General features: G+C 39.8%; 1 protein-coding gene across 1 annotated transcript in view; it reads left to right on the forward strand.

Annotated features, from left to right (window-relative positions):
- DYM (dymeclin) overlaps nt 1-15411 on the forward strand; it is a 225360-nt gene that overhangs the window by 82911 nt on the left and 127038 nt on the right. The window contains exons 10-11 of the mRNA XM_031045692.2: nt 8487-8669; nt 12920-13098. Of these exons, the coding sequence (XP_030901552.2) occupies nt 8487-8669; nt 12920-13098 (362 nt within the window). The remainder of the gene's footprint in view (nt 1-8486; nt 8670-12919; nt 13099-15411) is intronic.

A 15411-nucleotide genomic window follows, 5' to 3' on the forward strand; every position in this document is an offset into this window, starting at 1 on the left:
GCTTGGCTTCACAGAAATGACTACCTTCTGCTGTTCTTGGCAAGTGGGATGAAATACTCGTCTCCTTTACTATAATATTATTAGGTGTGAAAAGCCTCAAACAAATAAGTTGCATTCACTCATATATTGCAATGAGCCAGCCTTAGTGGCTCTGTTGCTCTGGTTTGATGAGAAGAAAATAACTTGTTTTTAAAATATGTCTTCTGTAATTTATTCCTTAAACATTCAAAAATGTCATCTGAAACATGTGCTTAATTGTTCTAGAGCTTTGCAGTTACTTTTTCTGTAATAATTAGGAATTAAATACTGAAAATAAATAAATTCCTGATTACAATAATAATTACTTGAACTACAGCCCATGGCAGTCCATTACGTACATTGTTGAGAAGTGTGACTTTGACATCGCACAGCACTTTGCACCAAGGACTAAGTGATAGCTTGGTCAGATTTTAAGCCAAGATGTGTTGTTTCAACTGGTGATGCGTTTACTCTGATATACATCCCGTATTGTTCTTATGTTCCAAACAATAAATAGAATCAAGATGTTTTAAGCTGTTGTTTCAAAATGCTTACAGCACTGCCCACAAGCTTTTAAATCCAGTATCTCCCACGTGTGAATACTTCCTGCAGCCTGCTGATGACTTAGAAACCAGCTAGCCTACTAGTATTTAAAATGTGGATTTATTTTACTAGACTGTGTGTTGCCCAGAAACTATTCATTTATAGCTGTTTTTACAGCATCTTTCCTTCTGTGTCTTAAGCTATCTTGGGCTAATTCTTTTTGCCCAATGCCAGACAGTGGAGAGCATGAAAATACTGCTGAAAATTAAAAGAAATAATTACTTTGTCATTTGTATTACCATGTCAATGTAATGTTGCAAAAATCTGTCATTAATAAGGACTTGTGTCAGCTGAAGCAGTTACTGCAAACACAATCACTGCAATATTTAGGACAGCCATTTTTATGCTTCTCACTTTTAGAAATTCCCTCCCTAAAATAATCCATGCTGCAATCAGATGCACTTTTTCACTCAGGGGCTGTAGTTTGTGTGTGCATTGGTGTGTTTATGCTCCTTATGAGTCTATTGTTGCTTGAGGATGGAATACTTAACACGCAGGTTCACTAACCACATAGAAATTATTCCATATTTCCTGTACTTCAGCTTTGCTTGTTTCTTGCTGTAATAAATCTTCCAAAAACTTGCAATGGGACTTTCCTGAAATTAATGTAGCTGCTATTTTTATAGCATTTTAAGCAAGTATACCCGGAGCTTCTCACAATTAGCAGTTTGAAGCTGCTTTAGTAAAGACCGGAGATGTTAAGGATGTGCTTATAAAGCGTAAGACAACTTTATGTGAACTGCATCTTGATGCAGCAGTTGCCTCGCTGATCCAGCCTCTCCCGTTTATGATTCCATGGGCCACTTTTTCCTCTCCCATTCATTATCACATAACATCCCCGTGGCAACTTGAGAAATTGCTTACATGGAAAAGTAATCGTAGGAAAGTATTTATGTATTTTTAGCTTTCTTCTAACACAATGTAGCAGCTGGAAACAAGGACAAGAGCCAGCACAACGTGAACTACCAGCTCTCCATGGGCCACCAGAAAGTGTTCATCAGACCACAATGTGAGAACTATTGAATTGACTTAAGAAATGTGACACACATAATAAGCACTAAATAAAATAAGAAAAAACCCAAAAACAACAAAAAACCACCCAATCCTCAAGTTCCCAAAGCTGCTGCTTGAACGTAGTAAGAATGAACTGGTAATTGTAATGTTTTTGAATAACACGTTATTCACTGGTTTTGGTGGAGGAAGTCCGTGATGGTATCAATTAGATGCAATGAAAATCACTTTTGCTTTGGTTCTTCATAGTCTATATTTACTTCTGTCTTAGATGTTGTTGCATGATTGAACAATCTTCTGGGTGCTGAGAGATTCATAAATAGGAAGGCAGGGTGTGGGGCTAGGACTTGATTTGAACAGATATTGAAACATGAGTTACATGAGTTTGGTGGGGGTTTTTGTGGTTCTTTCTCGTATTTAACACTTTTTAAACTGTCTTCTCTAGCCTCATCTATTTGTGTTCTTCCCATTTTTGCAGTAAGGGAAGAGAATTTCCATTTTGGAAATGTTAAAATGACAGGAAGTGATCAAGAAGATCTTTTGAAGATCTCCATGTCTACTAAAACTCTTCTTCCTTTTTAGTCTTGAAAGCAGCACAGGGCTGCACCTTGATCTGGTACACCCTGCAATATAGTACCAAAAGTAATAAAACTCACTGGGAGGATGCTTTGAGCAACATGGTCTAGTGGAAGGTGTCCCTGCCTATGGCAGCAGGGTTGGAACTGGGTGAGCTTTGAGATTGGTTCCAACCTCTAACCATTCTGAGTCTATGAGATGCTAATGATTTGTGACAGGACTTGGGCTGTATATATGGGGAGGGGAATGAGGGAAGGACCTGTTCTGTTACCATGCTCCAGTGAGGAGAGAAATCGCAGAATCCTGGACTGGGAGGGACCTCAAGAATCCCCTTGTTCAACCTGTCTAGGCACAGCATGACCTAGACTAGATGTCCCAGCACCCTGTCAGCCGGATGTTAACAGTGTCCTGTGTTGGGGAACCCCACCACTTCCCTGGGGAGGTTATTCCCATGGCTGGTTGTTCTCATTGCAACAGATTTCCGTCTAGTGTCCAACTGGAATCTCCCCGGGAGTGACTTGTGCCCATCGCCCTCATCTTTCCCATAGGACTCCTCATCAACAGGGAGTCTCCATTTTCTTTGTAGGCACACTTTAAATACTGGAACACGGTGACAGGGTCTCCTCTGAGGCTCTCAGCCTTTCCTCACATGCTGCCCAATCCTTAGATCATCTTTGTGGCCCTTCTCTGTACCCTCTCCATCCATCCACATCTATTTTGTACAGCAAGGGACTGAAACTGAACCCAGTGTTCTAGGGGTAGCCTGACCAGTGGTGAGCAGAGTGCAGAGTGGGACAGCGATATCTTTGTCTCTGCTGATGGGCATAGGCAAATGGGTATGCCAGCATTAACTGAAATTGAATGCCTCCATTTAAACTTAGTGAAGATTAGGTTGTTCAAAGGAAAACTTGAAGTTCAGTTATTACTGTGATTGCATTTTGCAACTGCTATTAAGTAAAAAAACCCTAAATATCTCATTTTCCCAGAAAAATATTGTGACAAAAGTAACAGCAGTTTCTTGTGCTCTAATGCTCTGTCCAGGGAGAGAGCTCAGAAGGGTTTATCTTCTTCCAAGACTTTACATTGGAAGGCGCATAAGATGCATTTCGTTTACTACTAGTTTCATAAATATCCCCCAAAAGCTCACAAATTGATTATAGCTCACAGTTTGTTGATACACTCACTTGAAATAACAGCATGCAGTACTAGAAGTTCAGTTGACCATAAATTTCAATGCTTTATAATGAGTAAATTTTTTACCCTCTGCATTTCCACCAATCCATTGGTTTTAAAATATCTTTAAAATACAGCTCAGAAAATGTTGCTTTGTTGCATGAAACTATAAAATGCATTTAAACTTTCCTCCACATAGGTACAAACGTGAACCTAATTGGTATCTTTTTATTGCGTAACAGAGACCAGGACATTAGGCTGAGCATTCTGCAGAATTGTGTTTACATTAAATAACAGTATGATGGAAAAAACTCTTTTTTGACAAATGTGTCATAACTTCATTTTGCCATCAAGCGTTGTTCCACAGACTCTGAGACTAGATTAAGGTCCTGGTCTTGTTTTCATGGCTATGAACACTGTTTCTAGCCATCTTACAGGAGACCTCAGATTCTCTATTGCAAAACCCCCCCATGTATTGCTCTTAATCTAAGACTGGCTTTCCTTGCCATGCCTTACTCGTAATTATATGAATTTGGGAAAAAAACCCCAAAGCTTCCATGTGTGGTTTTGTGGAGGAGAAAAATGCATCTCCCAATTTTGTTTTAAAGGTAAAAGCAGACTGTTTCTTCTCAAAGTGTCTGTGTACTTGCCAGAAATAATTGTCAAAATGTTACTTGAATGTTAAATATTAATCAACAAAAAATCTGTTAGTGTGGTTCTGAGTCAAGAAATAAATTGATATTAGAGAATGACAATTAAAAGTAGTTTTTACAGAAACAGTAAATTACATAGATGAAATAAATGATCGAAATACATAAATGTTTGTACTGGTTTTGGCTGGGATACAGTTAATTTTCTGTAGTGCTGTGTTTTGGATTTAGGATGGTAAATAATGCTGATAATGTTGTTATCTCAATGTTTCAGCTCTCCATTGCGTACAGTAAGTCAAGGTCTTGTCAGCTTTGCATACCAGTGAGGAGGCTGGGAGGCACAAGAAGCTGGGAGGGGGGACACAGCCAGGATGGGTGACCCCAAGTCCCCAAAGGAATATTCCATGCTGTATGGTGCATTCCATACCCTATAATGTCATGCTGAGCAAAAAAGAAATGGGGGCCAGAGGGTTGTGGATGCTGCTTGGGGTCTGGCTTGGCATCAGTTAGCGGGTAGTGAGCAATGGCATTGTGCTTCACTTATTTGGTGTATTCTTTTACCCTTATTATTGTTCTCCGTTCCTTTTCTGTCCTATTAAACTGTCTTTATCACAACCCACAAATTTTACCTTTTTTCCTGCAATTCGAACCCCAGTCCCACTCAGTGGAGAGCAAGTGAGTGGCTGTATAGTGTTCAGCTGCCTTATACCACAACAGTGCTGAAGAGACTCTTTTAGAATTACGGGTAATTAACTTCATCAGGCTTGTAATTAGCACCAAAAAGGTAACATTAGGTAATGCAGAACCTTTCCAAGAGTTTCTAGACCTTTAGTAGTACTTTGGGTCTTGATGCTATTGCAGGTAGGTCACCCCCTTCATCCTTTTCACTTCTCCAGTTTAGTTTTGGGTCGTAGCTCAGAGACATAGAAAGCTTTAAGAAAACTTTTGTAATTTACATTTCCCTTGGGATATGTCTTAAAATGACAAGAGAATAGGAAATTGAAAGTGAAATTTAAATGTGAAGGAAAATCAAGCACTAAGTGTTGAAGTGTCTGAGCAAATTTCATTCCATGCTTTTAATGATGCTAGGCAGCACTAGTACAGTCACAGCTACCCATGGCTTAAACAGGGATTTCAAACACTGCATTTTCTTCCTTGTATTCCAGGGTGGGATTTTTTGAGATTTTATTTATTTGTTTATTTGTTTGGTTTTTGTTTTGCTGCTTGAGAACATCACAGGATGTTCCCAGGAAGCAGAATCTGAAATGTGATGCTGGATACTTGTTTTGTATCAGTGTATATTCTTCATACGTTTTCTGTTAACCCTAATATCAGATCTGAAAAGAATATAATGAGGAGAACTTCTGAGGGGTTGCAGCATAAATTATTTTTGGTTTGCTTCCTAAATCCTCTGAAATACAGCTTAGTAATACTGAAATATACATAAATATAAAACCACATGTAGGAAACTGAGACTTAAAATATTATAAACATGTAGAATACAGCCAGAGCACAGAATTCTTGTCTTGCTGTCCTCTCAAGCTCTTTAGCTATTTAGTTAAATAGCATTTGAAGCTGCTGTTAATGATGAGAAATGATATTTTCCTTAGGAATTTCTCAACTTGAGTAAGTTGGGAGCACCAACTGATAGGTACCACCTAACATGACATCGCATTTTGGAACTGAAAGGATTATTACAAACATGTTAGCGTGGGATTGCTTTTCTGCAGGAATACATTTGCCAGCAAGAGATGGAACTTCAGGAGATTACTTGGGTCATATATCAATGTGAAGATTTCTTTTGGACATAATTACCTCATTCTCCCTACTGGAAGATTGAACTTAACTCACCAGGATTTTGGCCATATCTGTCTTTTCCTAGCTGTTGAGGAAAGGTGTAGTAATGGCAGATGCCAGCCTCAGAAGGGTGGGGTGGTGGAAAAATTAAAAATGAGAAGTACACTAAACTTTAAGAAAGCAAATGTGCCAAATTTGAATTAATTTAACACATGATGATAAATATATGTATGAATAATTTCTTTCCATGTTACCTATCTGGATAACTCATGTGGGTCTAAAAGCTAACTTCATGGTTGTATTCTTTATTCAGCTTCTTTCCGATTTAAGGACACTGGATCAAAACCACAGTGATATGGGATTGTTAATGTAACATGATTTTTTTGCTAGGAAGGCTGTAATTATAGTGCTTTTTATTATAAGAACTCCTTCAAGCTGCTTAGTACTGAATGGCATTAGTTCCCCTGCCCTTGACATGGCAGTAATTGCCTTGCAATTGTGATGATGGAGTGTTGGTTTATTACTAAATCTGACTATATGTAATTATGTTTGAAGAAAAATACTCTTTGCCTGGCTTTCATTGTGCAGGACTAGAAGTACTTCAAGTTCTTTTAATTGGTTATACTGTGCTTAGCTTTTGCATTCAAATAGCTTACAGATTTTTATCCTTTGTGTCTTGAATCTAGCAGACTAGATTTCAGACAGAAGACTGAAAACTAAACTTTAATTTTTCTGTCTCCATTAAAAAGTGTTATAATTAATTTTTCATTTAGATAATGTTGAAAAAAGGGAACGGGAATTTTGTTTTGTTTTTCAGCTGAGATTGTTTCTTTTTTGTGCTGTATAATTCAAGACTTTGACCTATTACATGGATAATTCAATGAAATGCTCCGTCTCTGGAATGAAATATCAAGATACATTCAGAAATAACCCCTTCTAAGCAGGCATTTGGGGGTCAATGTCATCAAGAGGGGTTGTTTCTTATCACCTTGGAATGTATCAGGAGTCCAGATGTGATAAGGGTAGATGTGCAGTGGAATTGAACTTACCATGTATCACCATGGTAATGGGGGGGGGGGGGAAAATTCATCCTTTGACCTGACTTTTTCCCCAGAATCTGCAGCATCTCCGCTTTAGTATTTTGGCATGTAACCGGTCAGCTTGGTTCATCAACACTGCTGTAATTAGGAACAGGATTTCCAAATACGGTAGCTTAGTATTGGACTTATTTTTTCCTAATGTTTTAAGAATTAAATATGAAAATTACTGCATTTCAGGCTCAAACATCAAAGTTCAAGTAGTATGATAATGGAAGTTTTAACAAGCAGCCTTCAGGAGCTTTTTACTGGCATTATGCCTTAATACTGTATATCCACCATGTGTATACACCTAGAAAGAGGGGAGGGTATGCTAACATGCATTCTTATTGTAGACCATGAGCAAAGAACTGTGAGTCGCTGTGGAGTGATGATCTATTTACATTTATGTACCTAATAAATTTTGAGGGTTTAAAATTAATTAAGTTTTTGTACTTTGTCACTTGTGTATTTTCGAAGCAGTTTTTAGAGACAACAGGAGCTTGCTTACCCAAGAGGAATCAGAATTTTTTTTTGACTGTTTGGGTTTTTCTTTTTGACAAATAGTGATTTACCACTTCAGACTTTTATTTCTTGTTAACTAGACTTTCAAATTATTGTAAACCCTTTTTACATCCATACCTTAACATCTTACATGAAATGTCTTCAAAAGGAATTTCTGAGCAGTATAAGTACTTCTGACTGGAGTGCTTTTTCAAGTTGTTTCATCTTCTGTAGGAATGCAAAAATACGAGGCTGAGTTTAATAATACCTTAAAATATAAATTTAAATTACTGTTGATCCTGTCTTCTTTTCCAGAAGGTTTATTACTTGCTATTAAGTTGTCTACCCACAATAATGAGCAATAATGATGATCTCTATAGGACTCTCATTCTGGAGATTCCGGTTTAAGCAGTATTACCTTTTGTTACCATGTTTTACCTAAAATATGTTGAGTTTATTAAAAATAGAATGCTGTATTATGGACCGAGTTGGTTTTATTAAATTGTGACATACAAGCTTCTTTTCCTCTCTTACTATGTTAGCATTATTAGGATTGCTACATGCATCCTTTGGCTGGTATCTGCCCTGTGTTTAAGGTTTTCCCCTTCAAAAATGCACTTTTGTTTCACCTCTCCTGATTTCCTTTTATATCACTGAATGCCAGACTGGTTTGAGTTGGAAGGGACCTTAAAGCTCATCCAGTCCCATGGGCAGGGACCCCTTCCACTGGAGCAGCTGCTCCAAGCCCCTGTGTCCAACCTGGCCTTGAGCACTGCCAGGGATGGGGCAGCCACAGCTTCTCTGGGCACCCTGTGCCAGCGCCTCAGCACCCTCACAGGGAACAGCTTACTTGAATTCCCAGTGATCTGGAAATTCCCATTTCTCTGTGCCCACTGCTGTGTTACTCCTGAAACTTTCATGTTGAGAAACCAGTCAGAGGTGTCAGCTCATTGTGCAGGGGTGAATTGTTTATCCTCTCCTCTCTCTACCTGTGTGTCAAGGTGCCATCCTTTCCTCTAAAGGAGCCTTGTTCATTACAGTCTGAACTAACGTCGTCTTCTCTGCCTTTTCTCTGCAGCTGGCCTGTGGACAGTCTTCACACTCGGTGGTGTGGGCAGCAAACCAGCACCACAGCTGGAGCAGTGCTCCCCTCTGGCTAACCAGAGCCTACTGCTGCTGCTGGTCTTGGCCAATCTCACCGATGCTCCAGATACGCCGAATCCCTACAGGCAAGCTATTATGTCCTTCAAGAACACCCAAGGTTTGTATCTGTTCCTGCTTCTAACCATGAACTGATGAAAATGAGGTGTTAAATTGCTGCAATGGCTTACAGGGTCTTTTTCCAAAGCTTTTTTTCCCTTCCCCCAGCCCATGGAAAAGCAGAAATTATACATTATTGTTTTTCTGGGAGTTTTGAGGTGGAGTTCCTCAGCTGCTGGAACAGGGCAGAGAAGGATGCCCCTTTCTTCAGACTTGAAAAGTCTTAGAAAGCTTCATCATTTCAAAAAATACAAATAAAACTGGCTTACAAATAGGTTGGTTATCCAAAAGTCTGCAGGAGTTGCCTGAAACTTTATAGCCCTTGGGGAAATACTGTTTAGTTGGTCATGTTCCTTAGAGCTAAGATAAGCAGTTGAATTGCTGATGGAGCTGATTTGCTGACTGTATTCTTGCATTGCAAGTGTGAGGAGAAACTAGATAGTATACATGCTTTCATGGTATATATGGAAAGTTTCAGAGTTGTTGCAGCACTTGCCTGGTTTTTGTGGCAGCTTCCAATCCATATATTGGGTCACTGGAGGTGTATTGCTTACTGACTCACAGTGCCCTGCTGCAGAGTGTCTTGCTTTTGGGACGCAGTAATGCCATAACACAGTTTGGACTACCTAGATAGCTCAGCTTGCAGGCATTTTGCTGCTTTCCATATATACCTTACCCACGCACTTAAATCTCTTCAAGTTTTAGCCATGGTGTTTTACCTTTCCATGGCTTTATGCAGGTTGACAGCATGCACAGAGCTACTTGGCACAGCTCAGGTGCTGTGGAACCACACTAGTACCTCTGAGTTACTCACTTTATTTTAGGGGAGTTTTTATATTGCTTTAATCATTAAGTTTTTAGCAGGGTGAGCTCTACATTCATTCACCTTTACCTCTTTAAATGTTCTGGGGTTATGAGGATGGAGGGTTGTTATCATAAGAAGAATTCTTAGTCCTGAAGGGCCCCTTTGCTTTATTAGATCCTGTTTACTAATTTCAGGCATATTGGATAATGTTTACTCATTTCAAACATTTCAGATGAAATACATGATATGATTTTGGTTTGTTCTGTTTTTTTAAACTGCTGACTTCTGTGAATAGTTTATTTTGATTGACTTTGTTTCATCTCATCAGTAACTAGAAATGTTATGCACTGTTATACGTGTATCATTATAAACTGTTATAACTGTATACATGTATCATAAAATCTTAAAAGAACTTTATGTCAAAAGCAGCGTGAAAAGCCGTATTTTCTCTAGATGTGTACATTTATAAAATGATTTATTGTTTCCCATAAACTTGTTTCCACTAGCAATACTCATATAAATGAGCTTAAATTTGATTCTTATGAGCATTCTGAGGGATTGGTAAGAGGAGAATGATACGAGAAAGGAAGGCTGGTTACTGTCAGAGTGATCTATGGTATGTGACTATAAAATGAAAACTGGCTTTTTTTGTGAAGTAGTTTATATATAACTTAACTGGGACAAAACTAATAAAATTCAGGATAGTTTTTGTTATTCTACATGAATGGAATAATTAATATATACAATAATTCTAAAGTAACATATAGAATCATTCTAGAATATATCTAGAATAATTATTTCTTCTGTTGGTCAGTTTAATGTTCTGTAGAATAATACAGGATGTGCTGCTGTTGCTCCTGAGTTTCTTTAACACTGCTAAGGGTTTCTTTCTTAGTTTTTTAACTATCCTTTAATAAATTAGAGAGTGAAGAGCTGTAATTGTAAGTGGCACAGTTTAACCATCCACAGAAGTGAAGCCTGATAGTCAACACTCTAGCTAACGAACCATGGCATCAAGTTGCTGCTTAAGAGAGCCCATTGACTTGATCTGATATTGCTGTCTACGTACAGATTTTCCCTAGAAAAGGGAAATACTTGCCTGAAGTGGGATGTTTGTAAACCGATTGGTCCACAGTCACCATGAGTGATTGAAGGGGCTGTGGTGACAGGAGCGGTAGCTCAGAACACAAGGTTTGGTGTCTCCTCTGCCTCACTGGTACATCGCTATGGGGCAGGGTTCCATCACTGATGCGCTGCGTCTCAGCTCTGTGTGTGTGGCAGTGCCTCCCAGCTCCTGCAGAAAGGAGGAGGGTTTGCTCCAGAGCCTCCTGCTGAGTGCAGCTGAATGGCTGGAGCTGTCACCCCTCATCCAGGCCAAGAGAAGCTGTGGCTCCCTGGCATGCTGTCTCCAAGGGCCCCAGAAACCCGGAGCGAGCCAAGGCTCCTGTGGGGCTCCTGCAGGTCTTCCAACACTCCTTCCTTCCAAAGAGAGTGGAGATGCTCAAAACAAGGGACAGCTACCACAGCCTTGCCTGCTGAAAGCCATTAGAAACCTTTAGTCCACTAAAGAAAAAGGCAAAAGCAAGACACCCACATCTCAGTGAGTGTGGGGAGTGTTTGTGTGATCACTCCCCTACAAGTATAGATATTTCTGCAGGAGAATATAAAGGTTTGGTAAGAAACCATGGAAGTATTCATTTAAGAGCCAAATTTGTGATGGCTCACAGTTGCTCCCATGGGCACACGTGTGGTGACACTGTTCTCACTGTTATCTGTGGTGATACACTCTGTAACATCTGAGAAATCCTTCAGGATTTGAGGAAAATAGCAGATTTGGATGAAAAACAAGTGCTGTTGCCTATTATGTTGGCTGTCATAATATTGTTGGCTGTAAAATAGCTTGTAAAAATGCTGCTTTTTAAATTTGCATTGTTGTTTTCCTTTATTCATCTGAGTCTTTCCTTCCTCTCCTTAAGATCCCTTCTGTCCACAAATAGCGATGCAAGAGGAAGAGGAGTATTGTCACACTTCCCTAAGTTTATGCACTTCCCTAAATTAATGCACTTTTAATAAATGATAATTCAGAAATCTGTAGTCTGTTACAGTGGGAACTAAGGAATTTTAGTTAAATTCTTCAACTTTGAAAGTTGCTCATAGTAATGCAGAAATTTTTAGGTCTACATCTTCAGTATACTTGAAAATCCCCACTATTGTTCCCAGAATATCATCTTGCCATGAAATTGCTGTAAATTTGTGCTATGCACAGCGTATTTGTATACTCAGAAAAGATAGCCTCGTATTCAGTTGCCAGGATGCTGAAATAAATCATCCCAAAAGGGCATAAATGTCCTACTTCATATATCATCTCAGACAATGCATGTTTTGGTTGGATGTTTCTTAAACAAGCTGGAGAGGAACAATCCTTTCTATAAATGTCTGTGAAGCTTTTTGAGAGGTGAGAAATGTACCTGCTCTGCACTGGAGCAAAACCTTGTACTCTCAAAGGTTTGGGTGGGTGTTTTTCTGTTTTATTAGGAAAGCAAAGGCAATATTTCTGACTGGGGAGGATTGGGAGGCTGAATGAGGACAGGAGCCTGGCTTTCTGACATGAGTGCATCTACTGTTATTCTAGCTTTTTCCATTTCCCCTGGAAATTGCTGGATGTTAGGGTTCTGTGCTGATGGACATTTTTACTGAAATGGGTAAAGCTTCCTGTGAAAGGCTTCTGTGAACAGAAATATGTTTTATTCTCATTTCCGGCTCTGGCACAGATTACATTGTGAACATGAACAAACTGCTGTTACTTTGAGGGGTGTTAGACTGTGTGTTGTGGTGTTTTAAATCACTTAACCCACGACTTCCCATCACACACGCTTCTTTGGTGTCCTGACAATACCTGTGTTTCACTGACTAGATACTGATAGTCTTGACCTGTGTACATCTGCCCTTCATGCCAAGACATGGCGAGGAGATACTCCACCTCGGTATTACTGAGCTTGGGGTACAGGGTTTGAATCAGCATCAGGGTGCTGGGACACTGGCACAGGGTGCCCAGAGAAGCTGTGGCTGCCCCATCCCTGGCAGTGTTCAAGGCCAGGTTGGATGGGGCTTGGAGCAACCTGCTCTAGTGGATCAGTCCATTGATCCCAGAGAAGACACTGTGGCTGCCCTTGAGGCAGCTCTTGGGATTGTCTTCCTCTCTAACAGAGGAAGCCATTTGGAAGAACAGAGTTGCTTTATGAAAGATGAGTCTCTTGCGCAGATAAAGGGGTCTTAATGGAGCTCATATGGGAGAGCAAGTTCAGCATTTTGGCATAAATGGAGCTTCATGAGACCCTATTAGTGTGTCTGTATAAAATATTTCACCAAGAGGTTTTTGTAAGTCAGACAGCCCAATGGTAAATGTATTTGTTAAAGATTGTTTTTTCTTTATTTCTTTATTTCAGATAGCACTGCTTTTTCATCATCAAATCCACACGCTTTCCAGATTAATTTTAACAGTTTATACACAGCTTTGTGTGATCAGCAGAAATCCGATCAAGCGACTCTTCTTTTATACATGCTTCTGCATCAGAATGGCAATGTACGGACATACGTGTTGGCACGAACGGACATAGAAAATCTTGTAAGTATTGTTTTGCCTACCTTGTGCTCATCAGGGGGGATTTGTCCTGGCAGCTAGTGTGTCACAGCTGCCAGTGTCCCCTGTTCTGTGGTGAGGACAGTAGGTTCTGCTTCACTGACTCTCCAGTTCTAGCTCACTCATTCCTTTTGTTTATGTCATCTCAGGAGCAGGATGCTAAACATGTCACTGCAGTAAAAGACAGTACTGGTAGCGCTACCAAGATGTCTTTGGGTCCTTTCTGTCTTTCTCAGTGCTTTCTCACTGTCTTTCTCAGTCTGATCCACGTCAAACCTGCTGACCTCTGGGCATGGTGTGACAGAAGTGGTAGCAGATATCATTCTACTCGTTATTTAATCGTTCTTTTTCAGATGTTCAGGCCAAAAAGTTACACGAGCTTACTGTGTGCATATAGGGATCATAGTCAACAAAATGAGCTGTAACTTGGCTAACATGCCAAATGTCTTACAGGGTTGACCTGCGGCTGGAGCTCCTCAAGGAGCAGCTGACAGATTTTATAGAAGCGCAACTGTAGTGAGTTTTTAGCTGCTTTAAATAGGATTGTGGTTAATGGCCAATATTACAGACACCTGGTACAGTTTTTGCAGGTTATAAATTAGCTTCTGCTCCCCACTTCAGTAATGTCACAAACCACTTTAACAAATCTTACTTATTAAAAAGCATTCCTTTAATAAGATAATGGCTGTCTAGGGGAATGGGTAACGGAATAGAGAACCCTTTCCATTTTAATATTTGAAATCTTGCCAGATAATTAGATCCCTTGCCTGCTTGATGGCAATATGGAATGGGTTTGGTTTCAGTCCAAGTCCCAGCAGATGTATTGCTAAAATCGGAGTTGATAGACACCACTGTTGGCAAACTCGAGTGAGATGGTTGATGCTGAATTGATTCAAGACTGAACTCCTGTGTAGTCTGCTGCAGATTATCTAGGTGAGAGCTGGGTCATTTTGCATGAACACTGTAATTAAATGGTCATACTTAATTTTCTGGGCTGTTAGTATGTGATATAACAAGTTTCACAGCTGCTAACCAGATCAATTTACTTTATAGAAATAAAGGTTAGGTGTATACATTGTTTTATAATTTGATGTCAGATACCTTGTAAAACTTGCAGTAAAAGCATGATGTGCGTGTGTCAAAACAATTCCAGATGCAGGTACACAGATGCACTGCAATGTGGGATATTTTTATGTATTACCATCTATCTTTACTCTCCTTCAGAAAATAATCAGAAAATCACAGAATCATGGAAATAATTGGCAATTTTAAACAGCTTTTGGGAAAAGCTGAGAAAATTTGGGAAAGCATGACTGAGAAGTTTAACAGTATTTAGTCTTTTAATACCAAAGTTTGAAACTCTCTGCTCTCCAACAGCATACGGTTACTTCTTCTGATCCCTGCTGACCTATTACTGACATCTTTGTCCAGTGCTCTCATTTGTATTGGGTAGTAGGTAAGAATAAGCAGCAGCTGACAGAGAAGAGCAGTTTTAATTGCTCAGTAGTGCAGGCTGAGACAGACACAATAAGGATTGGGGGGTGGGAGGGTTAATGGAGACAGATCATGATCTCTCAATTACAACCCTGTGGTGAAAAGGCTAATTCAGTTTTGGGCTTTTAAATGAGAAGAAGGGGCAGGAGCAGTGAAGCTGGTTATTTCCTTCCCTATATGGCAAACAGCAAGAGCAGTGCTAACACACTGTGTACTGTGCTGGTGGTGAACTACCATACTTCATAAAGTATTTACAGGCTATTGAAAAATGGGGAGAGTGTAGAGAAACTTTTTTTTGCTCTTTAAAATTAACAATAAAACTGACAATGAAAGCTGACTTGGCTCAGTTGGTCAGAAAGGAGCTTGAGAAGCATCAGGATGTGTACGTGCTGCATCAGGATGTGTATGTGCCTTTATGAGGGGAAAGCCTTGAACAGAAAGGATTCTTCACTTGCAGAGAGGTGTGGTGAGAGCTACAGCTTTGGGGTTGAATCCCACAACTTAGATGGGAAGAAAACAGTCAAGGTAATGAATTCAGAGCCAAACCTGTGCTCACTATGGGTATCTTTGAATGAGGGTGCATGGCTGTCTGGAGGAGTGTGGCGTTAAGTCAGTGGCCTCTTCATACAGAGGCAGGTGGGAGAAGTGTAAGAGCCCACAGCATCTGAGAGATCACATCAGCAGTCAGCTGAGTGCTCATCTTACACTTTCAGGGGTTTTGTGGGTTGTTCCAGCACCACATTTGTTGTGTTTTCCCCTGTTTTAATTTTTCTCAGTTTTGGTGCCCAGGGAGCATCGCTAGCA

This window comes from Melopsittacus undulatus, chromosome Z (genome assembly GCF_012275295.1).
Source record: "Melopsittacus undulatus isolate bMelUnd1 chromosome Z, bMelUnd1.mat.Z, whole genome shotgun sequence".
In the NCBI taxonomy this organism is placed as follows: domain Eukaryota; kingdom Metazoa; phylum Chordata; class Aves; order Psittaciformes; family Psittaculidae; genus Melopsittacus; species Melopsittacus undulatus.